Source organism: Diplotaxodon limnothrissa, linkage group LG4 (assembly GCF_057381915.1).
Source record: "Diplotaxodon limnothrissa isolate DT_005_m linkage group LG4, D_limnothrissa_male_GT1.1, whole genome shotgun sequence".
Classification (NCBI taxonomy): Eukaryota; Metazoa; Chordata; class Actinopteri; order Cichliformes; family Cichlidae; genus Diplotaxodon; species Diplotaxodon limnothrissa.
Genome location: NC_140599.1, coordinates 24,158,984 through 24,186,413, shown reverse-complemented (window position 1 = coordinate 24,186,413; position 27,430 = coordinate 24,158,984). Strand labels below are relative to the sequence as shown.

The 27,430-nt window shown below is 42.2% G+C and overlaps 1 protein-coding gene across 1 annotated transcript; it reads left to right on the top strand.

The window, feature by feature from the left end:
• Positions 1 to 27,411, top strand: notch3 (notch receptor 3). The gene is made up of 33 exons (XM_085351705.1): positions 1 to 244; positions 1,204 to 1,276; positions 10,738 to 10,880; positions 10,977 to 11,312; positions 11,899 to 12,021; positions 12,111 to 12,344; positions 12,425 to 12,580; positions 12,720 to 12,905; positions 14,024 to 14,137; positions 15,570 to 15,683; positions 16,622 to 16,855; positions 17,123 to 17,233; positions 17,323 to 17,515; positions 17,701 to 17,846; positions 18,072 to 18,305; positions 18,400 to 18,552; positions 18,680 to 18,908; positions 19,037 to 19,238; positions 19,346 to 19,502; positions 19,597 to 19,781; positions 19,887 to 20,019; positions 20,531 to 20,788; positions 20,896 to 21,008; positions 21,117 to 21,643; positions 21,738 to 22,052; positions 22,143 to 22,282; positions 22,367 to 22,589; positions 22,736 to 22,826; positions 22,966 to 23,134; positions 23,270 to 23,574; positions 23,703 to 23,850; positions 23,955 to 24,052; positions 24,155 to 27,411. The coding sequence occupies exons 1-33, from the start codon at positions 184 to 186 to the stop codon at positions 25,643 to 25,645; spliced, it is 7,395 nt and encodes a 2,464-aa protein (XP_085207831.1). The 5' UTR covers positions 1 to 183; the 3' UTR covers positions 25,646 to 27,411.
• The last annotated feature ends 19 nt before the right edge of the window (positions 27,412 to 27,430 follow it).

The following is a 27,430-nucleotide window of genomic DNA, read 5'->3' as shown; positions in this document are numbered from 1 at the left end:
AGGAGAATCACAGCAGCCGTGGCCGAGCTGCGGAGGATATTACGGGATTAGGATCTAACGCTACGTTTTCCGGCTGACTTTATGAAAAAGAACCCATCGATTTTGGAGCTTTTCATGTGAACTTAACAAAGGATGTATTTCTACTAAAAAAATACTTCAAACGCTGGAAACTTTTCCACCGAAATGGAAGGGAATATTCCATGGATTCTTTTGTCATTTTTATTGTTTATGCATGTCTGTGAAGGTAAGTCATCTTGCACTTTTAATACCTGAGTTCACAGTTTAGATTTATACCCACCGGTAGGCTAGACTGGACTTGTCTGGACAGCCGAGCCACCGTCCAGTTCCAAATAATGAGGTTATCCTTGATTATCTAGGCTACCAGTGAGTACTAATATGTACTAATAAGTTTCTCTTTTTATCCTTTTTGTTCGTCTATTTATTTGGTAGTTATTTGGAATTTTAGTTGTTTTCTCGTCTTTCACAAAAAAATGTCGTTGTTTTTACGTGGTATTTATGTCTATTATCGTTGTTTATAAATAGTTGTACTCACTTTGTGTTCTGCATTATAATCAAACAGAAATACACACTACCTCAAAATGATTCAATATTATTCAGGAAAGACGTGTTTGATAGATTATAGGTCAATAAGTCAAGTCAGCGGTTTAAATACCGACAATCACATTTTGGCACGACAGCGGCAACAGGTCGTTGTAGCAGATTCGGGTTAGCGCATCATGTGTAAAATAGCTGGTGTTCGTGTGATTAAACCACTCATTGCTGTATAGATAAACATAGAAATTCGGAACCTGCAGGAAAGTTAGTTTAACTGTGTGGGAAAGGTCTGATGGCAAGGTGACAAAACCCAGAGTGCGCAGAAGGAATTTAGAATATTTGATTAACTTTTTTTGTATGTGTGGTTTAAACTTTAACTGAATACCAAAACATGTTCTCTCCTAAACAAATAATTTTTTAAGCACAAGCAACTCGGTACTTTAGCATGCATATCTATCAAGGAAACGCAGAAATGTATCTTCTTTTAGTGGACATGTGCGGGTGTGTCTACAAGATGTAACAAGTGGCAAAGGACTGTTGTCTAGAAATCACTATCAGCGAGTTTTGATTAGTTATGTAAATTAGGTTATGATGATTTGTAGACAACTACTAAAGTTGTTTTTTAACATCTTTCTTTGATTTCCACAGGAATCCGTTGCGTGGATCAACACAGGCCATGTGAAAATGGAGGGACATGCCTAGATTCACCTTCTCGATGCATGTAAGTGCAACATTTTTTTTTTTAAAAACCTACCAGCGCAAAGGGCGATAGCTACCATTTGCCAATGCTCGAAACCAACAGTTTTGTGTATAACCTGGCAGATTTCCGGTGTTTTTTCTCTGTCTTAAACAAGGAGCGAGAAATGCCCCTGTTATTACCTATTGTCTAGATAATAACGCCCACATAACAGTGGTGAAAGATGGAACAAATTGATTAGACCTGCACAGATGAGCATCAACAAGTCTGGAAATGCATGGACAACACACTCATCTCTTGCACCTGTTAAGGAGCTCATTCAGTCATAAATCACAACATCTTGCTGCACATTGCCAAAGGAGCGTTTCTTTGTGTGTTTGGCTCAATTTTTTTTTTATTCAATGTAGCCTCAGCTTTAAAGCAATTTCTATTTATTTAAATTCCTTAAATAGCTTTAGAAAATTTTAAATTGTTTTTTTTTAACTAATTGTCTTAATGTCCTGCCTATTCCTGCAGTTTAGAGGTTTTGCATCTTTTGTCAAAGCTTTTGTTTTTCAAATGAGGAGGCTATTACAATAGTCAAGTTAAATAGTCTACAGTGTCCTGCCCTGGGGTCATTTTAAAGGAAAGAAAAAAACCCTATACTTCAGGAAAAATGCCTGAGGGGGGTCAGATGGAGGAGATACTTTTAAAACGAAACTCCTTGTTTGCCAGCTGTATCCTTCCAAAACAGTAAATTTACTCTTTTATGGGAGATGGTAGCACTTTACCATACTGCATGGACCTAAGTTAATCCAATACCCTGAATAGACTTGTTCAAGGCAAAAGCACATCCCCACACATGTATATACTGTGTGTATGTTTGTGCATTACGTTGCACTTGTATAAAGTTCCTGTACTCCCAGTAGAAGTAATTACACATTAGTCAATGTGTAACTTAACTGCAAGTGAAACTAGTAACCACTACCCACATTTTTTCAATCATTAACTATAGCCAGGATTGTTTTTATTGGGTAAATGTATAATTTTATTTGGACCGATTTTTTTAAACTTCATTTCACGATCACATAATTTACTTTGAACTACTATGAGTGAAAATCAACACAACACTCCCAGTGTTTGGTCTAAGTGTATTAATCTCCAGATTAAGTGTAATTACATCACAGGGATTGTGTTTGCCTTTTTTGTTCCTCTGATCCTTTGTGTTGTGTATATGAGTGTGTTCATATGTTAGTGATGTGGGAGCGGTGAATGTGTAATTACTAAGTTGGTAGAGTACCAAAAATCATTAAGAATGACAAGGTTGAGATATTTGTTTTTTGTTTTGTTTTTTCCAATGGAAGGGGACATCAAATGTAGAAAAAGGCCCATAATATGGGAGAGCAGTGGAGTGGAGCATGGCCACATGAGAGTGGTCAGACCAGTCCTATGAGTAGTGGAGCCACCCCACCCCTTCCCCTGGGAGCCTACAGAAACAGGAGATTCAAAATAGGAGAAAAGATCCTTTCTTCCACCAGATACCTGGCTGTAACCTGGCACCAGAACTAGAACAGGGTTTAGGAAGGCAGAGAAGAAAGGCCACAGCAATGTGAGGCCACTGTAGAATGGAAAGAAACAAAATGCAGAGGCAGATATGTGCTTTGGCATTTGAAAGGAATTTAGAAAAACAGCAGAAAGCACTTTCATAGAAAGCAAAGCTGTTCCATAGAACAGGACACATCACTTCATGTAGAGAAGTTCACTTGCCCTTCCTTGTTGTCCAGCTACTGTGCTATTTGTTGTTCTTACAGGAAAACAGATTCTCAAGTGACTGTATTACAGTGTCTGTGACAGTTGCCATTGTTACTGTTCCAGACACTGTTCCAAAACCAATGTATCCTCTGTCTTGTTTTTCACAGCATAACTTCAAAGTGCATGAAATCTTGTTTGTTTCTTTATATGTCTCTGATTATAGTGGTTTCCTTCTCAGGTAACCAACTTTGTAATGCCAGTTTTAGTTGTTTCTGTCACTCAGTAAAAATCAGTCACTGTTATTAGTTTTAATAGGTTGATTGTCTGTGTGGAGCTCGAGATTTTGGCACCGACTGCCATTTTCCATTATTTCTAACTATTTGATATAATACAGTAAAATTTAATGTTATTAAAAGTTATATTTAAAAGCATATCTACAGATGGTTTAGTACAAATTTTTGGAAGGCTTTTCTCTTTGATACACAATAAATATTCTTCACAATCTTACAATGCCACAGAGTTTTGAACTTGACAATGAAGAGTTCATAGTGTCACTGAAAGTGTAATTTCTAGGTGAGCAGTCAGGAAGTGTAGTTGAACAGCCTTTGGCCCCTCAGCTCCACCCTGCTTGAAGAGTGCTACAGCAGTATGGACAGAGGAAAGATAATTAGGCAGATTGAGGGGGTGTCATTCAGAGGAGATCCAGCTGGGGGAATTGGACTGGGGGTAGGGAATGGGTTGAGAGAAGCTGGCTAGGAGGGAGTGAGGGTGTGGGCGGGGGGTCTGCATATAGGACAGCTGGTGGATGTTGTGATGGTAATCCAGTGAAGTCAGATCTTGACAAAGGGAAAGCATAGGGCCAGGTGCTGCCATTGAGCAGTCAGTCGCCCCCATACTGTGAGAGACAAGCTTGTGGAGGAATGAATCCGGTAGCCCACAGTCCCTCTAGCACATGTTGCCTCTCTCACAGTAACACAGTAACAGCAACTGTGTCTGCTCTTTCTCTCACTGCATGCTGTCCTAGCTCTAGCTACTCATCCTCTGTCTATCAGGGCAGAGGCAGATCACAGATTACAACCAGCTCTTTCCCCTCTGATCTGCCAAGCTGAATGAAAATAAATATGGAAGTTCTCTGCTATCTGAGACCCGTGTTATAAATGGATTGCCCTTGGCTTCAGTAGCAGAGTTATCATATAAATTGGGAGTGTTTTGTTATGACCCTGTAGCAACTCCCAGACTCTTAAAGCATGATAAAGAGGGCACCTTTGACTTGCCCTCTTTGTCATGTCAAGATACTGTGGAGTTTGTCTGCCTACATTGTTTCACTTTTGGCAAAATAGAAGGCAAAAATAAGGAAGTTTTTGATTTTCTCTGGATGGGTTAAACATACATAGTACATACAAGCAGATAAGAAATACACTTTCAAAGGAACCCAATTCAATAATAAGTGGTTGCATTCTCTCATGCCAAAGCACATATTAAGTGACAGACCATAGCAAAGAAACAGATTATATTATTGTCTTAGTACACGGCACCTTGGGGCTAGTGTTTTCTTTGGTATCTTTATAGTGGATTAGAAAGGAATGCTTAGCAAGATTCCTCCTCTCCCCCTGGTGCTTTCAGGTTATTGTCTCTACCTCCCATCCATTCATCCTTCTACCCCCTTTCGGAATGCCTTAAACAGTACTGTCTGAGACTGTGCAGAGAGTATTCCAGCAGTCTCATTGAAGAATTCATAGTGATTTGGCTGATTATTAAATTCTTATGGTGCCATTTTGAAGGCAAATACTGTCTTAACTCTCATGCTGTCATGCCAGGCAGATGGAGCCATTGTCTTGCCATTTTACAGACGAATTGAAAGCACAGAAAAGTATAATGACTCAAGAGGATAGTGTTCATATCTATGAGGATATGAGTGCTATCTGACAAAGAGGTTACACCATTAGGGGGAACATATTGGTTTGCTGTCCCTTCTCTTCTGTGGTTCATGACTGGAGACTGGGAGCTGTGGTTCCCAGGCTCCCTCAAAGGAAGTGGTGCCTTCTGACCTCCCAGCTACACACATCCTGTCTTATCAGAGAAGCTTAAGCAGCTTGATTACTTCATAATTCTCCATTTTCTGATCTTTTTCTTTATTGTGTTTAATTCCACCACTTCTCATTACTTGGATACATTGCGCTACATTGCCTTATACTCTGCAACCTGGAACTTTTATCTGAGAATGTGGAAATTAAATTCATATGCACTTTCTTACGCATTGCATATAAGTAATATTTATGTCGGTTTTACCCCTGAAACAACCTGTTGGAATTTGCAAATTATTCTCTTTGATGTCTATGTATGTCTGAACTGCAAGCTTATTTAAGGATAAGCCTGGATGTGAAGTTTCATTGCCTGGTTGTTTGCTCTTATCCAGGAGACAATGACTTCTGAAGAGACACTCAGGCAGGTCTGATTAGAATAACTTAGGTCTGCCAGTGAAAAATTCCCCAGTGTCTCCCTCCCTGTCAGCAGAGGAAGGGATGGGTCCATCATTAAAGGATTCAGGAAAAGGCATTCACTTTTCCACTAAGCATAATTTCCACAAACACTTTGCTTCCAGCAAGGCAGCATTTTACTAAGCCATAACCTTTTCTTAATTAAAAATACTGAGGTGTTGTGGGCTTAAACACTTTGCCACTTCATAAGAGCACTTGATTGCTGCATTTTTGCCATGTGTTGGTTTTATTGAATATTTTATTACTCTACACTTCTTTAACATCTTTAGTGCTTTTTGGGGCAACATAAACATTTTCCTTGTAAGAACTTTTGACAGTTCCTCACATCAATAAGCACGCGAGAGGTTGTGCTGACCTCAGTCAATCCATGTGATATTTTGTGTGAACAATTTTAAGTGATGCTGGCGTAGTTCTATTTAATCCAAAATTAAAACAAAACACTGGATAAGTCATTGTAGTTTATCTTTGACTTTAACATTGGGATGGGGCCCTTTCAATTTCAAAGTTTTCCAAAAAATCTGGTTCAGTTTAGGTGGTTGGGTGGGGTTTTGTGGTGGAGTTCAATAGAGAATGCTTTGAAAGACCTCAACCCTAGGATTCATGCATTGTGGTTTTGGGCAAATGCATTGCTATTTGAAAAATGTGAGGGTGTATTCTTTCAGACTGACACTAGAAGCTGTTTCGATAGTGTGTGAGGTAGCAAGAATTGTGCGTGAGATCTCCACCCCCCCCCCCCCCCCCCCCCTCCCACACACACACACACACACACACATACACACTTTTTTGGAAAGTGTATTAGTGAGCACTTAGCAACAGGACCTATTTATTCTCTCAGTACAGTGGATATGTGCTTTCCTCGCTGCCAAGGAAATGTCTGGTATTTCCTTGGAATTCTGGATTTATATTAATATTATTATAATACACGATAGTCTCTCACTGATAAAGTATGAACTGTGATAGGACTATCAGAGTTAAGAAGGATTCACTTAGTCCTCCCAGCTTTTTAGTTAGATTAATTAACACTTTTCCTCGAGTAAGTTAAATGTCTTTCTAGTCACATGTTTAATATGCATGTTTGGGGGGGGGGGGGGGGGGGGGGGCTGTGGAAAGCTTCTAGACTGTTCAATGCTTTCATTGTGTCTCTAGGAACAATTGTTGAAACAAACCTTGGCCTTTAGACTGTGAAACAGTCATCCTTTTGGACATGATTGTACTTAATTATGAGTCTGAATTGGTTTAGCACAGCGCTCAGAGCTACCTGCATATGTAGGAGGATCAGTCTTCTGAAGTGCCCCAACTGTCCTTATGAAACCCTGTCTCCCATCACCCCCCTTTTTTCCCACTCTAGCTCTGTCTCACTATGGGTTACTGTTGCCAGGCTACAGCCCAGGCCTGAAAGACTAGCTGTTTGGGTCACTGCCCCCCACTCCCTCCTACCCCTACCATCTTCCCCCACCCCCCAACACTTTCATTCAAAGAAGTTCTGACTACTTTAGCTCTTTTATTTGGACCACAAAACATTCCCCAACCCCCAATCTGGCTCTCTGCTGAAAAGGAGAGCCAAGCTGGAGAGAGCAGAGCAGAGGAGGTTGCTGGAAGGAGGGGGTGTGGAGATGGGCTCCTGTTGGCAGTGTGGTGTCAGTGTGGACTCTTCATAAAAGAGAAGAGCTGGTCCTGCTTGCTTGTGGAAAGAGGGGGAAGGGTATGAGGTAGTTGTATTAGGAAATGTTTTAAGACTTTTCCAATAGATTCATTATATGATGTCATACCAACTTCAAGCGTTAAAAAACGTAAGACTAGCTTTTTTCAGGCAACAGAGAATTTGAAAAGTTGTCCCAAGTCAAAACATGATAGTTCAGTTGTTTCTCTTCCTTTCCATTTGTCTTAGAAAATGCCCCCTAAGATAAGAAGAATCCTTTATAGTTGTTGTTTTGTGGAGCATGACTGTGTGTACGAACCGTGTCAGAGATTACAGCCTCTTTGTTCACAGGTGAGCCGCCCTTTGACCTCTGGCTGAGTTGCCGCTATTGTGTAGAAGAGGATGAGCTCAGGTTACCCTGCTTCAGTGACCCAGAAACCAGGAAAACTGGCATTGTGTTACACAAGTAACAAGTGACAGAACTTACATAAATCCAATGGTTTTAGTCTTGATATCACGTTACTTGATACAGAACAACTCTGCAATCAAAGCACACTGACTGAATCCCATTTTGTTTTTGGATGTTTAATAATCATTTGTATTTGAAGCTCTCAATTAAACCTTTGACAAGGTTGCTATTTCTCTTTTCCTTCTTATATAATTTCCTCAGTGGATCTTCTCTTTTATGCATTCATGATACAACCACTCCTCAGAGCCTGAGGCTGTTTGTAAGTTGTTTTTTCTTTGTGTTTGGGTGTGTAGTGATTGTTGCATGTGTTTGCTTTGTTGCAGTGGTGCCTCCACATAACAGTGTTTGTTAGGCAGAACTGTTAATGCATGTATTTGTTAAGGTTGAGCATACCTTCTGAGATATTTAAAATGCCTTGTGTTTGTGACTGTGTGTGTGTTGGTTACAAAGTTTTTCCCATGGGCAAAGAAGCTCAATGGTTTTGGCTTAAAGTCTGGCACCGGAGCTAAATGCTAGACAACTAGAGGTACTCTGACAGATGTGGACAGATGCATGGTGTCAGTACTGCAGCTGGCAAAAACCTTCATATGTGCTGACAAGGAGAGATTACTCATTCTGCCCGTCTCTCTGTTGCACCCAGAGACCTCTTCCTCATCTGCTGTACGCTCTTCCTCCAAGGTCAGATGTTGACACTCACTAAGTATGACTCAGGGGCCCATTGCACAACAGCAAACTGCACCTGCCTTTCACATCCGCCACAATTAAAGTTGGGCTCACGCAAAGGCACAGATCCTGCCCTTCTGTTCCCATGGGCAGTGAAATCCATAAGGTTATAAAGAGCCTGATAAGCAGACTTTTCACAGTGGTATGAAGTGTGAACCAGGACAAAAGTTGCATGTCTCTCACAGTCTCTACGCTGATAGCATTCTGATTTGTGTGTTATGGGAGTAGCATGTTGGCAAGGAGTCAGGTCTAGACAAAAGAATGTGTGTTTTGGCTGCTTACTTCATTGCACATTTGAAAGGGAGGACAAATAATTTATCAGGCGTTATTACTATCGTCACTTTTATAAGCCCACCCACAGATACACTTGTATACCTGTATGTTAATAGATGAAAACACATTAATTCCAAATAAATATTTTAATCTGTATATCAACATACACTTGGGGACACATTACTTCCTGGAGTGAGTTGTTGATTTCTTTCCACATAGAGTCATGATGGTCTTTGGAGAACAACGCCTGCTAAGTTTCTAGCTTTTTGGTTTTCATCAGCAGTCAAATATGGCTCCAGAAGAATTTGACTGTCAGTCTGCGTTGTATCTTTCAGCTCTTAAAGCAATTTTGTTCATCAGTCCTTTCAAAGACCGCTTTGTTCCACATTTGTGTTTCATTTTTAGTGACACCCTAGATTCCAGACATAGTTAATTTGCCTCTAAATAAACCCAGCCAAGCCATGACAAATAGCCATGGGAACCATGGTTGGGGGGTAGGGGTGATTGGTTGGGTGTCAAGCTTGCTTGTTCATCTGTGAGGTTACTATGGCAACAAGAATAGTGCATTACGAGTGAGTACTGTGTTTTCAGAGCAAAGGACCAGGGATTACAGGAAATATGACATGACATTCTTGATGGACCAGACTACTCTTGTTTCCTTTTGATCTCCCTCTCTACCAATTGCACCTTCAAAAGACAGTCTCTCCTGTGGAGCATCCCCTCCTCACACTCTGTAGCCTGAGTGACATTATCATCACAATCAAACAGGGAACCCTCTAACATCTGACCTCTCAGCCTCATGAGAGGAGGAGGGGTTTAGGAGAAGGAAAAGTAGCTGTAGTAAATGCGCAAAATCTGTCTCTCAACATAGGCATTCAAATGGCTTCAGTTTAACTTTCCAATGAAGTCTCATGTTCTGTTGGAAGATGTCAGTTCCCTATATTCTCTTTCTAACAATTAAATTCAACATAGCACCAAACTATCACTTTAAAAATATATTTTTACACTCTTGTGGGTAGTCTTGTGTGCTTTCATGCATAGTTCACAATTTAAATTGCTTTTGAAAGCTGGAGAAAAAAAAATTAAACAAAACCGAGAAACCTTAAGTTTTCTATTGTTCCACCAATCTAGACCAGCCAGAAACAAAGCATCCTTTGTCATAGAAAATCAAGATCTGGATCGGTTTCCCTGCCGCCTAATTTAAAGCAGCCTCAGCCTCCTAGCCAGGAGTGAGAGCATTTTATGCTTTTTTGTCTTTTTTCTTAGAGTGGGACTGCACATACAAAAGTAAGAATGAAAAAATGCATTATCCTGTAAGTGAGAACAGATGAAAACCCATTTTTGATCCTGCCCAGGGTTTCTCTCCATTGAAAGAGATGACAGTGCCCAAGGGTGGGCCAGAACCCAGCTGACACCTCACAGCCATAAGCATCAGCCTCTTTGAAGAGGGTTCCTGTCCTCAGTCAAGGGCTTCACTGTGGGTGTAGTGTTACCAGCACTCCAAACCTTGCCTGAACTCCCATAGGAGCTTCATAGAGAGCAACTGGAAACCCTGTTTTTATATTTATCTCAGCTTCTTTGTACTGCATGTTTGGGTCAAGCTCAAACAATGTCTACACAGCTTGAATAGAGACAAGGCAATTATAGGTCACCCCTCAGACTCCAGTCTTCAGGGTAGTTGCAGAATGAAAAGTAATGGAACCCAAAAAATAAATGAATGTTTTGAATAAACTGATATCACCACATGTTTTAGAATACAGCCATCAAGAGGACAGTTAGTTGTTTAATTTAAACACCACAGCTGTTTCTCCTATCCTGTTAAAGAGCACTGTGTGCAACCCTTGTTTTTCCTCATGTTAGTATTTGTTGGCAATTGTTAAATTTCCAAACTGTTTCTGGGTGTGTTCTTTTTCATATATGGGAACAGAAATAAGAACTGGGGTGTGGAAAAACTGGAGAATGTTAGCTGACACTGAGAAAATTAGGTTTTCCAACTGAAAATAGTAGTGTGCGACTAATAAAGTCAATAACACACATGGCCTAACTCTGTCTTTTCATTGTATTTCTTTTCTTTTTTGTGGCTCTACTAATATGTGTGCTATATATTATGAGAAAAAATATCCTAAAACAATCCTTATATGTGTGTTTTTAGATGTCGTCCCGGATTCATTGGTCCTCTCTGTCAACACCTGGATCCATGTCTTCGATCACAATGTCAGAATGGAGCAGCATGCAAGAGCGAGGTGCTCAATGGTGTCACACAGTACACTTGTGTGTGCCAGAGAGGGTTCAGAGGTATGTCTAAAAGAATGCATATGTACTGGAAACGTCAGATCTTATCAAGTAAATTCAAAGTATCAAATTGATTTCTGTTCACTATTTGATTCCCAGGCCAAGACTGCTCCCTCATTGATGCTTGTGCGACAAGTCCCTGTGCCAACGGAGCCCGATGTGTCAATTGGAATAACCATTATAACTGTTCCTGTCCGCCTGGCTTCCAAGGAAAGAACTGCCGCAATGACATTGACGAGTGCCGCAAGCCTGGTGTTTGCCTCAATGGTGGAACCTGCATAAACATCCATGGGTCCTTCCGCTGTCAGTGCCAGCCAGGCTACAGCGGGCGCACATGTGAGGTGTCCACCTTGCCCTGTGCACCATCTCAGTGCCTTAATGGGGGCACATGTCGACAGACCAGCGATCATTCCTATGAGTGTGCTTGCCTACCAGGTACAATTTCTCTTTAGCAGAGCAGTAGAACACACACAAACACACGGTCGCTCCACTGCTACGGGCATCAGATTTTCCCAGCCTGATGACGTAGCTGTTAATGCTGCTGCTGGTGTTTTATATCCTCTGTCTTATGTCAGCTTCCTGTCTGCTCTTAATAGCTTCTAAGGGTGGATGGATTGGTGGGAGAGTTGGAGGCAGGCGGCCTGCAACCTTCTCTGCTCTTGTCACAACAGAAGGAATTTATTTTATGGGGCTTCTGGTTTCCCACTGGGAGCTGACAGGAAATGTCTTTTGCCAGAGAGGAAGTCATTGAAACTGTGAGAGATTATAAAACAAGCAAACACAGAGGGGGGTGTTGACCTCTGAAGCAGGCAAGAGTCAGTGCTGTTGCTGACATTATGTGGGAACATGTAAACAATTAAACACCCATTGAACCCTTTTACTGTTCATCTTGCTTCTCACCTTGGGTTGTTATACAAAACATGATTTAAGATTATGAGCAGAAATGTTAGTGTCTGCAAAATGGATGTGTTTGCCACTGTATCTGCGTGCTATAAGGCTTTTGTCTTTAAATTTGTCTCAGGTTTTGAAGGACACAACTGTGAGAACAATGTGGATGACTGTCCAGGTCACAAGTGCATGAATGGAGGAATATGTGTAGATGGAGTTAATACATACAACTGCCAGTGTCCACCAGAATGGACAGGTATAGCTCTTCAAATTAACTTTAAATACAGGTATACATGTCATGTACATAGAAAATATGTTCAAACCCATATTTCACCTACCCACTAGGACAATACTGCGCTGAGGATGTAAATGAGTGTCAAATGCAACCCAATGCATGCCATAATGGGGGTACTTGCTTCAACACCATTGGTGGCCATACTTGTGTCTGCGTCAATGGCTGGACTGGAGATGACTGCAGTGAGAACATTGATGACTGTGCAATAGCTGTTTGCTTCAATGGCGCCACCTGTCATGACCGTGTAGCATCCTTTTTCTGCGAGTGCCCAGTTGGAAAGACAGGTAAGTGGGCTTTTCTATCTGCCTATTTGGCCCTTTTAATCCTGTATGATAAATTGTTGATATATGTGTTTTATCCACAGGTTTGCTATGCCACCTTGATGATGCATGTGTAAGCAACCCTTGCAATGAGGGAGCAGTGTGTGACACCAACCCTCTTAATGGCCGTGCCATTTGTACCTGTCCTGCTGGCTTTGTAGGGGGTGCCTGCAACCAGGACATGGATGAATGCTCAATTGGCAAGTCTGCTTTTTTTTGGCTTGTTTTTTTTCTTGCCAAATCCAGGTCCTGTTGTTATATGCTGTGTATGCTGTGTTGTTGTATCTATTTTTCTTCTGAATGTGTTCCATATTCTAATCCTTTGCCTTCTACCAACAGGTGCAAACCCATGTGAGCATTTTGGAAAATGTGTGAACACAGAGGGGTCTTTCCAGTGTCAATGTGGCCGGGGATATGCCGGCCCACGTTGTGAGATTGACATCAATGAATGCTTGTCCATGCCCTGCCAGAATGATGCCACTTGTCTTGACCGGATTGGAGAGTTCACCTGCATCTGCATGCCAGGTACAAAGACATTTTGTATGGCCACTCCATTATGATAAAGAGAAAAATCACTTCTTTTTTTATTTTTAATAAACTAACTATGCTTACATAAATTATTGTTGCAATTTTACATCCTGCACTCAGGTTTTAGGTGAGCTTAATTTTTTTTAAAATATACTTTAAAAACAGCTTTTTAAAACTCAAACTCTGGCACAACACAGATTTATCATCCAAGAGAATCACTTTTGACCAAAAGATACTTTTGAAAACTTGTACTTCGAAAGAAACACAATATATAATGCCACCATACTGCCAGTGTAGAAGGTTATGTAATGTATTTCCCTAAACACTGGCTATATGGAGGCACCTCTCCATCCTCAGTGCACTGTACCACCAGATGGAGTATTGGTTTGGACTGAGTGATAGTTTTGACACTCTGGGACAAAAAACACAGTGAAACTCTCATGCACAGTTCTACATGCATGCTGGGGTTTTGGGAGCTATACAAATTAGAGCCGGGAGTTGGGTCTATAGGACTGGATGTGAGAGAGGGCGAGCAGTTAGGGGGAGGAGTGTGCTGTGAATACTAATGAGTGGTAGAGTGGTGGGAATGGAGTGGAACAATAGGGCCCCTCTGTGCTCCACTTTGCACCCCTCATATACACAGAGAGGGAAAGAGGCTCTTTCCCAGAGCCTGTCCCCCTCCCCCCTCCAGAGACAGGGCCTTCCTCCTCACCCTCCTCATCATCAGTCAGCCTGGCAAAGCTCATGTGGTGCTACTGATTATTTCTGATTCCACGCTAGCCTCACCACAGGAGCAAGACTCTGACTCACATTCTGTTTCACCTCAATGAAGGACCTAAAGTAAAAAGCATAACATGCATCTGCTGAATGGGACACTGAGCCAAGGAGGAGCAAAGCTCTATGGACAGTAGTGCGTGGCGATTTCAGTTCAGTGGAATTGGATGCCGTGGTTTAGCAAAAGCAAGTGTAAAACGATCACAAGTAAAAAAGTTCCTACACAATACACAGAATTATGTACACACCATGTTGGCTTGAACTGACCCGTACTCCAAAGTGAGAAACAGGTTTAAAAGCAATAAAAAAGTTCTAAAAAGAAGAACACTTCTGTCTTCCAGGCTACGTGGGCACATACTGCGAGACTGATGTGGATGACTGCGAGAGTAACCCATGCGTGAATGATGGGATATGTCGGGATATGGTCAATGGTTTCACGTGCACATGCCAGCCAGGTAAAATTGTTTTGAATTGCTTTTTTTCAGACACAATGGCAACTAACAAACTGGAGGACAGATTTGAAAATATTAAATACCTTTAACAAGTAATAATCTTTTACCATGTGATTAATTTTTTTGACCTATTATCATATGCAAAAACAACTCAAGTAGTTAAGCCAAAAAGCATTTGGATACTAAAAAATTAAAAGTCTGATTGCAAACTATTGTATTTTGGGTCAAAGTCCTATGAATTACACCACTGACTCATTTCCAGCTTTCTAATGCTAAAATTGTATTTTTGATATCTATATTTTTTACTTTAATTTACTTCTTATTTGGCAAGCTGATTTTTCTGGAGCACTACCGTGCTTTGCAGAGAACAGTGATAAAGGCTTGGGAGTGAGAATATGTTGGTTAACACCTGCAATACACTGACAGCATTAGTAAAAGCAGAAAGCCAAAGTTTAAATGTCCCCAGGACTAGTGGAGGGAGGGTCGGCCTCACTACTTTTGCCTGCTGGTATTTAGAGCCAGCACTCATATAAAAAGCCAGGCCCAAAAGTCTGCCTATCCCCTTGCCTGAACAAAGGCACCATTGTGACCCTTCCCTCCTCTATGGAATGTAGAAGGGACAGCAGCCTCCCTCATCTTGCCCTCATGGTGGTGGTGGGGGGGGCGGGGGACAGCAGTCCCACTAATGAGATTCTTTTCCAGGTTCGCAATTTACATCTGGGACAGACGTCCCCCCTCCGCCCCCCATCTAGCTATTGAGCTGGCGGAGCTCCCCTAAAAGAAAAAACAATCCCACCGCCTCCTCCAGCACCCCCTTTACCAGGCTAAGCATCAACACACAGACCGTCCTGACACTGTTAATCAACTGAGCAGTGTGTTACCAATGCACCAATTCACCCCTGTCTGGGCACTGTGCCCAGTGATTTCAAGCTTGCCCAGTTTCTCAGACTATTCAAGCTAGTTGTTGTTATTATTATTATTATTATTATTATTGTTGTTCTTGTTGTTTTTGAACCTCTGTCAACTGTTAATATTAATTATATGCGCTGCAGTTCATAATCTTTCAGTGTATATATAAGCATTTTCATGCACAAAATGTGTCAAAATTTAGTTGAGCTGAAGATGGATACGTTGCTTGTCCATGTCCTGATATTCCATACCATTTGATAATAATATATTGTATGTATCATTTGATTATGAGTCTCTCCTCTGAAAAATCTTCAAGGTCACAGGCTTTCTATTGCATTCTGTCAGCTCTAACCTGGTCCAAGTGCATAGATAGTTTGTCTTTAACAAGTCGAGGTCTCAGACCCTACCTTAGCCAGTCAAAGACCTCCGCCCTTCTTCGGAGAGAAGATCTGCCCTCTGACCTTAGCATGGACCCTTTCGCTGGACCTTCTCTCTGACCTTTAACCTCTGTGTTTGCATGTCCCAGGGTTTACGGGTACCATGTGTCAAATAGACATAGACGAGTGCGCCAGCACGCCTTGTCAGAATGGAGCAAAATGCTACGATCGGCCCAATGGGTTTGAGTGCCGCTGTGCTGAAGGTAAGCGCTTCATTACTTAACAATTGTTAAGCAGAAGAGCCAAAGACAAAATAGCAGATGAGCCTTAACCAGTTGTTCAGGCCTTTGTTAAGCATTCTGTGTTATGGGGAGTTTCTCTGGGTGTCTGCTGATGAAACAGACTGACTTGAGGCCCCTAATCCCCCTCTTTCCCTCGTCGGCTCTCAGGACCATGGGGTCACTGAGGACCAGCAGTTGCCAAGAAAAGAGGCTTGGTCATTACCCTGACATCTGTTCATCTTTAAACCCCCTTACAACACCTTATGCTGCATTTTTAACTTTAATTCTTTAACATTTAGTTATGTTTGTGTTACAAAAGCATTCAACGTGTAAAGCTTCTCTCAAAGTCTGTATGTAAAGCTTGACTGTAGCTATATGTTGATATTTAATATGTTTGTTTGGACCTGTGCTTACTGAGGAGCACGGTCATTGTTTCAGTGGCCAGCTGCTTGGTGTTCCTTGTGTTTTTGGGCCCCTTCTGTTGAGTGAAGTGGCCCTGTTTGACGTGGTGCAGTCTATTGTTCCCTCCAACTCTGAGAACAATAGCAAGACTGGGAGGCCTGTGTAGGGCCCTTCTTTAGTCCTTTGCCCATCTCAGCATTGCTCTAAACACATACCACACACACCAAGTTTCTTGTCTGTTACACAGACACCGTTGATATGGAAACCACAGTGGTCAAAAGCCCAACTGTAGAAGCTTTTATGAAAAAGCAAGCATACAAAACATGGAAAAAAGAGAGAGAAAGTTAAACAAAAAACTGTTATGCTAAAGAGAAAGAGGAACATTTAACATTCGCACACAGACACACACACACATATATATGTATATATATATAAAAGCACTTCTTATTCTTAATTCTTAATGTACTTTTTAATTCAGAATATTAATTTATTCTTAATGAATTTTTTCCCCTCTATAGGTTATGAGGGCATACTTTGTGAAAGTAACATCAACAACTGTCAGCCCGACCCATGTCACCATGGTACCTGCATTGATGGCATTGCCAGCTACACCTGTAACTGTGAACCTGGTTACACAGGGTATCGCTGTGAGAATCAATTAAATGAGTGCCACAGCAACCCTTGTCAGAATGGGGGCAAGTGTATGGACCAGGTCAACAAGTACATCTGCCAGTGCCAACATGGAACCTCGGGTAAGAGAAAAATCCCACAACGTATCATGTACTTGTACTTTGTTAACTCAAGCCATTGATTTATTCCCTTTATTAATGCCGTTGCTCTTCAACATAACAATAATGCTGTGACAATATATAAAATGCTATAGAATTAGACTCTTTAGTATACTTTATTATAAAGAATGTATATAGAATTTTGTTCTGAAATGTAATGAAAGATTTTCTGCATTGTTAAAATTGTTAAAATGTCTACAGTCTTAATATAAAAGTTCTTTTTGCACCCAGGTACAAACTGCGAGATAAACTTTGATGACTGTGCCAGCAACCCATGTGACTATGGCATCTGCAAAGATGGCATTAATCGCTATGACTGTGTTTGCAAACCTGGCTTCACTGGTAAGGTCTTATGAAAATAACAGTGTGAATAAATCCTCACTGAAAATGTTGACAAAGAACTCTAATTATGTATAACATTTCTCTTGCAGGTCCCAAATGTAATGTGGAAATAGATGAGTGTGCATCTAGCCCCTGCAGGAATGGAGGAAAATGTATAGATGAAGAGAATGGATTTCACTGCCTGTGTCCTGATGGCTTTAAGCCTCCTTACTGCTACTCTCAGGTGGATGAGTGTGGCAGTGGCCCATGCGTCCATGGCTCATGCAGGGACGACATTAATGGGTATATACATTTAACAGCTTTTTTAAACTTTAAAGTGATTCAGATGGGCACATAGGAAACATAATCTTGAAATGGGCTCCATCCAAGACTGTGGTTAATCCTATAACTTATACATCAGGTCAATGTTATTTCATTCTTACAAACTGAACATTTTTGGCTTATTAACTGTTCTCTGGTATTTCCAGTTACCGCTGTGACTGTGAGCCGGGATGGGTGGGAAAGAACTGTGACCTGGACAGGAACGACTGTCTGCCAAGTCCCTGCCAGAATGCTGGCACATGCATTGATCAACTCAATGGTTTCACCTGCAAGTGTCGCCAAGGCTTCAGAGGTGAGAGGGCATCAAAGTAGCCAAACACACCATCAACCTTAAAATGTTCAGTAGAAAGAGCAGAATACACACGTATAGCACATGCAGCAGAGAAGAAATAGCTAAACATATCTGATGTCCTCCATGAATTTTCATCTTAGGCTATGGCAATTGTCTACCTCCCCCTAGTGGTACATAAAAATATGCTAATCCATACATATATTCGTCTCCTTTGTCCTTTGACAGGTAACCTCTGCCAGGTGAACATCAATGAATGTGAGTCCAGTCCCTGTCTGAACAAGGGCACTTGTGTAGATGGCGTGGCAAGTTTCACTTGCCTGTGTGAGCTTCCTTACAGTGGACCCACTTGTGCTGAAGTCCTTACTCCTTGCTCTCCTAATCCCTGTGCCAATCATGCTGCCTGCATCCACACACCAGATTACATGGGTTATCAATGCAAATGCCCACCAGGGTGGCAAGGTTCGCAAATTTTGTATTCAGTCATCTCAGTGCTTAGCATAGATAGTCTAATTGGAAGCTTACAGCTATATCTTGTGAAACGCTTCCTTTACAGGTCAGCTGTGTAACAGAGATGTGAATGAATGTATCTCAAACCCCTGCAAAAACCGTGGGACTTGCGCTAACACGCTCGGAGGGTTTGTGTGCTCTTGCAGAGCAGGATATACTGGGCTAACCTGCGAAACAGACATCAATGACTGTTCACCTAGTGAGTTGCTGTTTACACTTACAGTTATCATATAATTATTAAATGACTGTTACTAATAAATAAAATGCCAAATTCATGTGCAGGTACTGTATTTGCCCAAAGCTGTTTTCTTCTCTTTTGCTTTTAGATCCCTGCCTAAGTGGAGGTTCCTGTACAGATGGTGTGAACTTCTTCCACTGTAGCTGTCTGCCAGGCTTTACAGGGTCTCATTGTTCTGTAGAGATCAATGAATGCCAAAGTTCCCCTTGCAAAAATGGAGGCACTTGCACAGATTATGTTAACTCCTACACCTGTACCTGTATGCCTGGGTTTACTGGCATCCACTGCGAGACAAACATCCCTGATTGTACTGAAAGGTGTGTATCTGGAGCTATATCATGTACTCAAAAAAATAATCTAGCTATACAATACAACATAAAGTGAATATAAAATTAATTTTTAGGTAAAATGAAGTACAAGCTTACATTTTCACACATGTCCACAGCTCTTGCTTCAATGGGGGGACATGCACAGATAAAATCAATGGATATTCCTGTACTTGTCGCTCTGGCTTCACCGGGTCCCACTGCCAGTATGAAGTCAATGAGTGTGACTCCCAGCCCTGCCTCAATGGAGGCATTTGTCAGGATGCCCTGGAGTCATTCCGTTGCTCTTGCCCCAAGGGCTATACTGGCAACCGTTGTCAGGTACAAATATTTAAATGCACCCCTGAAATTTCACGTTTAGGACTTTAATTGTCATACACAAATAAAACAAATAAATTCTAAATTCAGTCGCTCTCTTCCTTACATAGACGCCAGTTGATTGGTGCAGGCGCGCATCTCCATGTCATAATGGAGGACGCTGCCGTCAAAAGGATGCCTCATTCATCTGTGAATGTACTGATGGCTGGTCTGGCCGTTACTGTGACATCCCTAGAGTCTCCTGTGAAGCTGCTGCCCGCCAAAGAGGTATTTTAATGTTGGGTACAATTTGATGTAACCTCTGTCTGCGTTTGTGACTAAGTTACTGATGTAAACTTTGCTCACAAATCTATGTTATTAGGGCTCCAGACGGATGAACTATGCCACCATGGTGGTCACTGTGTTAATACCGGGAATACTCACTATTGCAAATGTCCTAATGACTACACTGGAAGCTATTGCGAAAATCAAGTGGATCATTGTGAAGACAAACCTTGCCGCAATGGCGCCACCTGCAGGGGATATGTGGGAGGATACCAGTGTGATGTAAGTTTCTTTGTTTTAACATGTTCTTTTCCTTTTAATTGTCAGATTTCAAAACAGTCTGGGTTTCTTTTTTGCTTTCAAACATTAATTGTTGTGTCATTACAGTGTATGCCAGGTTATACCGGAAAGGACTGCGAGATAGAAATCAACGAGTGCCAGTCTCATCCCTGCCAGAATGGAGGCACTTGCATTGATTTGGTGGGACACTATATCTGCTCCTGTCCCCCTGGCACCCTGGGTATGTAAGCACATGTAAAACAAAACCCTATGCTTACTAGTGAATACTTTGGTGGCAGATTTCTTTTCTTATGTATGGATCACTTTGGTAATAGCAATATCACTTTCTCACTTAGTTGTATGCATGTAGAATGTTATCACAAGTGGGCCTCATGTTTATTGCACCTTCACAGAGGGCCTATTGTAGAGTAGAAGGCATCCAGGCGCTGCATGTAAAGTCGTAGTTTCCATGTTAGGGGGAAGGTTTTCAAGGATGAGCTGAGCTGAAGGTATAGACTCACATGATGTGTGGAGGAATTTTCTTTGTCTGTGAGTTTGGTCAAGTCATATAAGACATGAGCTAACCACGCCCATCTGCTTAGGTGTTTGACTGGAACGTGTTTCTCCATATTGCAATATGTTATTAAACCCACTTCAAATAATGCTCGCCGGTGTTTGCAGTTTATTTTAAAAACAACAAAATAAATATCTCATGTATACGAAGAGTTTATAATTACCCTGTCCTTTTAAAGGTGTTCTCTGTGAGATCAACGAAGATGACTGTGCTCCACACCCAAGGCTACGCAATGCGCCTCCTAAGTGCCTAAACAATGGCACCTGTGTGGACAGAGTAGGTGGATATCGCTGCAACTGTCCCCCTGGTTTCACAGGAGAAAGATGTGAAGGAGACATAAATGAGTGTCTCTCTCAGCCCTGCATTCCTTCCAACAGTCTTGATTGCATACAGTTGCCCAATGACTACCAATGTGTCTGCAAGCCCGGCTTCACAGGTTAGACACCTATGAACAATTCCCATTCTCCATGAACCTTCATCGTGCTTTTTTGTTGTTGTTGTTGACCAAATGTATAACTTTACTAACTATACCTTGTTTTTTAGGTCGGAGGTGTCAGAGTAGGTTCAGTGTGTGTGAGTCTCAGCCTTGTCAGAATGGAGGAGTCTGTTCAATAACTAGCAGCTCTTCTCAGGGATACACCTGCACATGCCAACTTGTAAGTGTAAATATGAAAAGCTTGTAATTTGGCCTCCTAGTTTTTAAATTACAGCATTCTTGATTTAAAGGTTCATATATCAACCTCCAAAAATTATGTCTCTCTTAGGGTTATGCAGGGCCTAACTGTGAAAGAAGCATGTCCTGTCGGGAGCTATCCTGCTACAACGGAGGTAGCTGTTCACTTACCCTAAGAGGGGCTCGTTGCACATGTCTACCAGGTTATGGTGGACCCCAGTGTCAGCATCGCAGCAATGATGGGTGCTCAGCCATGCCCTGCCGCAATGGAGGACTATGCACTGAAGAGACCAGCTTCCCATTTTTCAACTGTCAGTGTCTCAGTGGATGGAAGGGCAGACGATGTGAGCACAGCAGAACCACTGTCCCTCCAGTCCCCTCATGCCCTCTGGCAGACTGTGATGCCAAAGCTGCAGATGGTTTTTGTGACAAACAATGTAATTCATTGCCTTGTCACTGGGACGGCGGTGACTGCTCTCTAGCGATGAAGCCCTGGGATAAATGTGGAGACCCACACTGCTGGCGTGTCTTCAACAATAGCCAGTGTGACAAGTCCTGTAACAACGCTGACTGTCTGTATGACAACTTTGACTGCAAAACTAAGGAGAAAGTTTGCAAGTGAGTTTAAATTTTCAGTTTAAAGGATACTCGCCAGTATTTACAGAACTGAGAAAATTTCACGTGCTTAACCTTCTGTTTATATCATCTCCAGTCCAATATATGAAGCCTATTGCATCGACCACTATGCTGATGGAAAATGTGACCAGGGCTGCAACACAGAAGAGTGTGGTTGGGATGGCCTGGACTGTGCAACGAAAGTTGCAGAAAAACTTGCTGAGAACGTCTTGGTTTTGGTTGTTCTAATGCCTCCAGAGGAGCTTCTTCGCACCGGGACAGTTTTTCTGCAGAAATTAAGTGCTATCCTACGCACTTCAGTCCGTTTCAGGCTAGACAGCAATGGAAAAGCTATGATCCAACCCTACACCCGCGAAAGCGCACGCATGAAGCGGGAACTGGAAGTCATTGGGTCAGTCAGGCATACAGTAAAATAAAAGCCTAAGCCTTTCCTGTAGATTGTACATTACACTAAACTCTTGCTTCTCTGCTGTTTCTGTAGCTCGATAGTCTATGTAGAAATAGACAACCGCTTATGCACGGAGGACTGCTTCTTAACAGCTGACAGTGCTGCAGAGTACCTTGGAGCTCTGTCAGCAGTAGAAGGGCTCCAGTTCCCCTACCCCCTCAAAGAAGTCCGTGGTGAGTAGGGATACTTATTATGCACAAATGAACTACAACTAATAAGTTACAAATGTGTAATTATGTCTTTCCTTCTCCCCACAGGTGAAAAAATCAATGGCACCATTGTTGAATTACCCTTCTATCTGATGGTGGTGGGGATAGCTTCTGTTTTTCTTTTAGTCATCCTTATCATAGGCATGCTAATTGCTCGCAGAAAAAGAGAGCACAGCACCCTGTGGTTCCCTGAAGGCTTCTTCCTCAAGAAGGAGCCCAGCAGCAACAAAAACCGCAGAGAACCTGTGGGCCAGGATGCTCTGGGAATGAAGTAAGTTATGATAAGTGCCTTGAGGCAAGTATTGTTGTATTTTGGGAGTATATAATAAAAATTGAATTGAATTGAATTGAAGTGCTTTCATTTTTTAATTAAATATTACCCCTCTTGGATTTACATTGTTATTCATCTGCCAACAGGCACATGCCAAAAACTGTGGAAGAATCTCTCCTCGGAGATCATAGTGACCAGTGGATAGATACAGACTGCCCAGAACCAAAAAGGCTCAAGGTCAGTTTTGCAAGTGTTTTGCAGTTTACATAAACAGAAGCACAAGAGTGTGTATGTGTGTCTGTGTGTGTATGTTTTTAAGCCACTTGCATTTAAAATGTTTTCTGTCTCTTTTTTTAATCTTTTCCTGTAATTTCAGGTTGAGGAGCCAAGTATGCTTTCAGACGCTGAAGATACAGTGGACTGCAGACAGTGGACACAGCATCACCTTGCAGCTGCAGATATCCGTGTGCCTCCCACCATGCCCCTCACTCCACCCCAAGGAGAATTTGAAAGTGACTGCATGGATGTTAATGTCCGAGGCCCAGGTTGGTAGTGATATCAAGTAAAGTTTTCAAATTGAAACTGTCATTTGCAAATAACTTTTATACTTTCCTCTTACAGTATAATTCAGCAACCAAATAGACATTAACTCACGCACGCCTGTTTTCATCTCCTAACAGATGGTTTTACACCTCTGATGCTGGCATCATTCTGTGGAGGTGGCTTAGAGTCTGAGGTAGCAGACGAGGAGGAGAATGAAGAGTGTTCTGCCAACATCATCTCTGACCTAATCTACCAGGGTGCATCCCTTGCAGCCCAAACAGACCGCACTGGTGAGACAGCCCTTCACCTGGCTGCTCGCTACGCACGTGCTGATGCTGCCAAGAGGCTGCTGGATGCTGGAGCAGATGCCAATGCTCAGGACAACACGGGACGCACCCCATTACATGCTGCTGTAGCTGCAGATGCACAGGGTGTCTTCCAGGTAATCAACACATACTGGTTATTTGATATGCTACATCGGAATGTGATTGGAATACTGTAGCACATTTCTTGCACATTTCAATTGTTTATAAATTAAAATTTAAAATTTAATCTGTCACACACTTCTAGATTCTGATCAGAAACCGAGCCACGGATCTTGACTCACGTATGTACGACGGATCAACAGCACTAATCTTGGCTGCACGGCTGGCAGTAGAGGGCATGGTAGAGGAGCTCATCACGTGCCATGCAGATGTTAATGCAGTTGATGAGTTGGGTAAGTATGTGCCATTTATCACACATGTCCTAATGCATGCATTCCCAATGCATTCATTATACTGAAATCATTTCTCTTAATTTGAATTGTTTGTTGTGTCTTAGGTAAATCTGCCTTGCACTGGGCTGCTGCCGTCAACAATGTGGATGCCACTATTGCCTTGCTCAAGAATGGTGCAAACAAAGATATGCAAGATCTTAAGGTATGTCATTCTTCTATATTGTTTTTAAGACACTTTTTCACAACTGCACCTTTATACGTGTTTGTATCTAACAATCTCTGTTAATTTTATTTCTTTTTTCAGGAGGAAACCCCACTGTTTCTTGCAGCCCGTGAGGGCAGCTGTCATGCTGTGAAGGTGTTGCTGGCTCACTTTGCAAACAGAGAAATCACAGACCATATGGACAGGCTGCCAAGAGACATTGCTCAAGAGCGTATGCATCATGACATTGTACAGCTTCTTGATGAATATAACACAGTGAGGAGCCCCCAGGGCCATGGCGGAGCAGGTCACCACCTCACTGGGGGACACACCTTGTCTCCTCTTATGTGTCCTCCCAGCGCTTTTCTACCTAATCTGAAGAACACCCCACAGGGTAAGAAAAACCGTCGGCCTGGGGCCAAAGGTTCTAGCCTGGGAGGCCAGCATGCCGCTAGCCTGAAGGAGTCAGTGAAGGCCCGCAATAAGAAGCTAACCCTGGACATGCAGAGTGCCTTACTGGAGAGCTCAGTTACTCTGTCCCCAGTTGACTCACTGGACTCACCTCATGGGGGAGCTAGCAATGCTGGCTACATCACCAACCCCACGTCTCCAGTCGCCATGCAGTCACCAGGGCTTTTCCACCCATCAGTGTCTGTCCCAAACACCCCGATGGTACATGGCAGCATGTTAGAGGGAGGTGGCCCCTTTGCAGTGTCTCTAGCCCAACTCAATGATCTAGGAAGTGGAGGAATGTCCTTGCAGGGACGCGTCTCTATGACATCAGATATCAACCATGGCTATGTGCTGAATTCAAGCCAGATGGGGCTAAATATGGGCATGGTCAGTCCTGTCAGCGTGCCCTTTGATTGGCACAATCGCATGCCCCCTTCATCCCAATGTGGTCAACAGGTAGTGAATATTGTGCAGAGCAGCCAGGCAGGCATGCACCCCCAGAGTCCAGCCATGCAGCAACAGGGCATGCTGATGCACCAACAGCAGATCTACCGTAATCCCATGCTGCAGCCAACACCTGTTACCTCCACACCCACTATAAGCCCCGTAAAGCTGCCTTTGATTGCTGAGCAACAGCAGCAGCAACAGCAGCAACCACAGCAACAGCTCATGAATCACAACATTACCAACCAGCAAAGCATGGCTTCCGCCCCACCAACACCCCAGACATCACAGGCCCCACCAGCCTTCTTCCAGCAGCAGCAGATGCCTCAGCAGTCCTCCCAGCCACAGCCTCCTGCTCAGGTCCCCCAGGCAGCCACATCAGCAGCTCAGCCAGCTCAGGCGCTCCCCTCCCAGCCTAGTGGTAGCATGGCAGGAAAGGAGGATTACCCTACCCCTCCCTCCCAGCACAGCTATTCATCCACAATGGATGCCACACCCAAGCATTACCCTCATTTGCCCAGTGAGCACCCTTACCTGACACCGTCTCCAGAGTCTCCTGAGCACTGGTCCAGTCCTTCTCCTCACTGCGTCTCCGATTGGTCGGATTCCACACCCAGCCCAGCAGTTGCTGTCCCTGCCCAGACCCAAATTACTCAAATTCCAGAGGCCAATGGCAAGATGCAAGTTTTTGCATGAAGATCATATAGCCTCTGCTTGAAAATGGACCAAGGGTGAAAGAATTTGAGGACTGGCTCTTGGGGTCTGTCTGTGTTTTTATGTGTCAGCCTGTTTCCAAGATTTTCATTGGATTTGGATTGACTGCTTATCACGAGGATTGTCTGCTGGTCGATTTTGCAGAGAAAAAAAGTAAAGGGATATGTGTGTTGTCTGAAAAAACAGCAGACAATTTAATGAAGTAATTCTGTCACAGATGGACTTGTTTTTTATTATAAAAAAAAGTATATGAAGAAAACCAAGTCTTTCATTTCAAAGACTTGGGACATTCCTAAAAACTAACAAACATTTAAAAGTAGATAAGAGGAAAAGTGAAATGCTGAAGGGAATTCATTTATTTTTATTTATTGTCTTTATCTATCTAAACTACTTTTTAGTTCTTTTTCTCTGTCCTAGCTTCTCATATAAAGTGTCACCCCAAGATTAAAAACAGATTGAAATGAAAAACAAAAACATTTCAAAAATTGCCCTGCAATTGTGATATCTTCAGCTGATTTGTGGTTTTCCATATTAGTATTATGAACAAGAATGTAGATAAGTGTCTCTAAAGCACTTCAAACGACCAGCCCAATAGAGCAAGTGTGGGTCCGGTACAAAATGATTAAAATGGATATTTATAATATATGGGTGGCATTTAATCCATGGTAATTTTCTTTATCACCTTTCAAAATGAGGTCAACAGAGTAAAGTTTTAGTTAATGCTTCCATTTGTAGCTTCTTACTGACACTGAAGTATATGTACTGCCAACCTTGATAGCTTCAGTTTTAAGGCATGTTTATATTCACGTTAAAAGAAATATGTTTCAAACAGAACTGTTTTGCCTATAAAATCAGCCGCTCACTGCCGTTATGTTTTACTTTGCTTTATATTCTGTATATTTTTTTTAAACACCATTTCAGATATGCTAAGCTTTGCTTGTATCAGCTGCTATTTTCTTTAGTCTTCCCTGCAAAACATTCCTCCATGTTGCTGGTCTTATTGAGTCTGGATTCTGCACCAGTCAGTGGGATCCAGCACAGAACAGAACACAGACTAGCAGAATTTGTTAAGCTTGTGATGTCCCTGAGCAGACTAAATGGACTATTTGCAGCAGTTAAGATCTCGGTGGCACTCTCACCTTGTCTACGGTGATGTAGTGGTCAGCATGAAGGCGTGGCTACTGGGTTGTAACTGCTTATGCCCTGTCACTCCTCAGGGAGGTGTTTTATGGCATGCAGTGGGATAGTGCCCCTGCATCTACAGTAGTATCAGTCCAGGGGCTATGTGGTTGCATCTTAAGATGAATGTTAAAATAGACCCAAGGAAAAAAACACTACCATGTAGTGTTGTTCCCTATAACTTTTTTGCTAAATTCTGAGATGACACTGTCATTTAGCTAACCGAGAGTTGACCAAGTCTTTTATTTCATTGTGACATCCTTAACATTTTGTGGGCATTTCAACATAAAGTCAGATAATAATAGTAGAATTTTACAAAAGTACGTTTCGCATGTTTATTTTGTGACAACATGAACAGAAATAAGTTGGCCACCACTTTAGTGTGTCATAGACTTATTATATCTTTCATTTATTGTTTATTCTGTTCATTATAGAATCAGATACTGTTCTGCCAGACCTGAGAAACATGTTCACAGTCCAGTTCACATCTTACTTAAAATGAAAACAGTTTTTTGGCTGTTTATTTGTTTATTTTTATATATAACTTGTTTTACAATTTCTCTACCAGGCCGCACTAAGTGTTTTGTA

Coding starts and splice junctions, on each gene's coding strand:
- notch3 (XM_085351705.1), top strand. CDS start 184: ATGGAAGGGAATATTCCATGGATTCTTTTGTCATTTTTATTGTTTATG. Junction 12,581..12,719: donor CATGGATGAATGCTCAATTG/GCAAGTCTGCTT, acceptor TTCTACCAACAG/GTGCAAACCCATGTGAGCAT. Junction 22,053..22,142: donor CGGGAACTGGAAGTCATTGG/GTCAGTCAGGCA, acceptor CTGTTTCTGTAG/CTCGATAGTCTATGTAGAAA.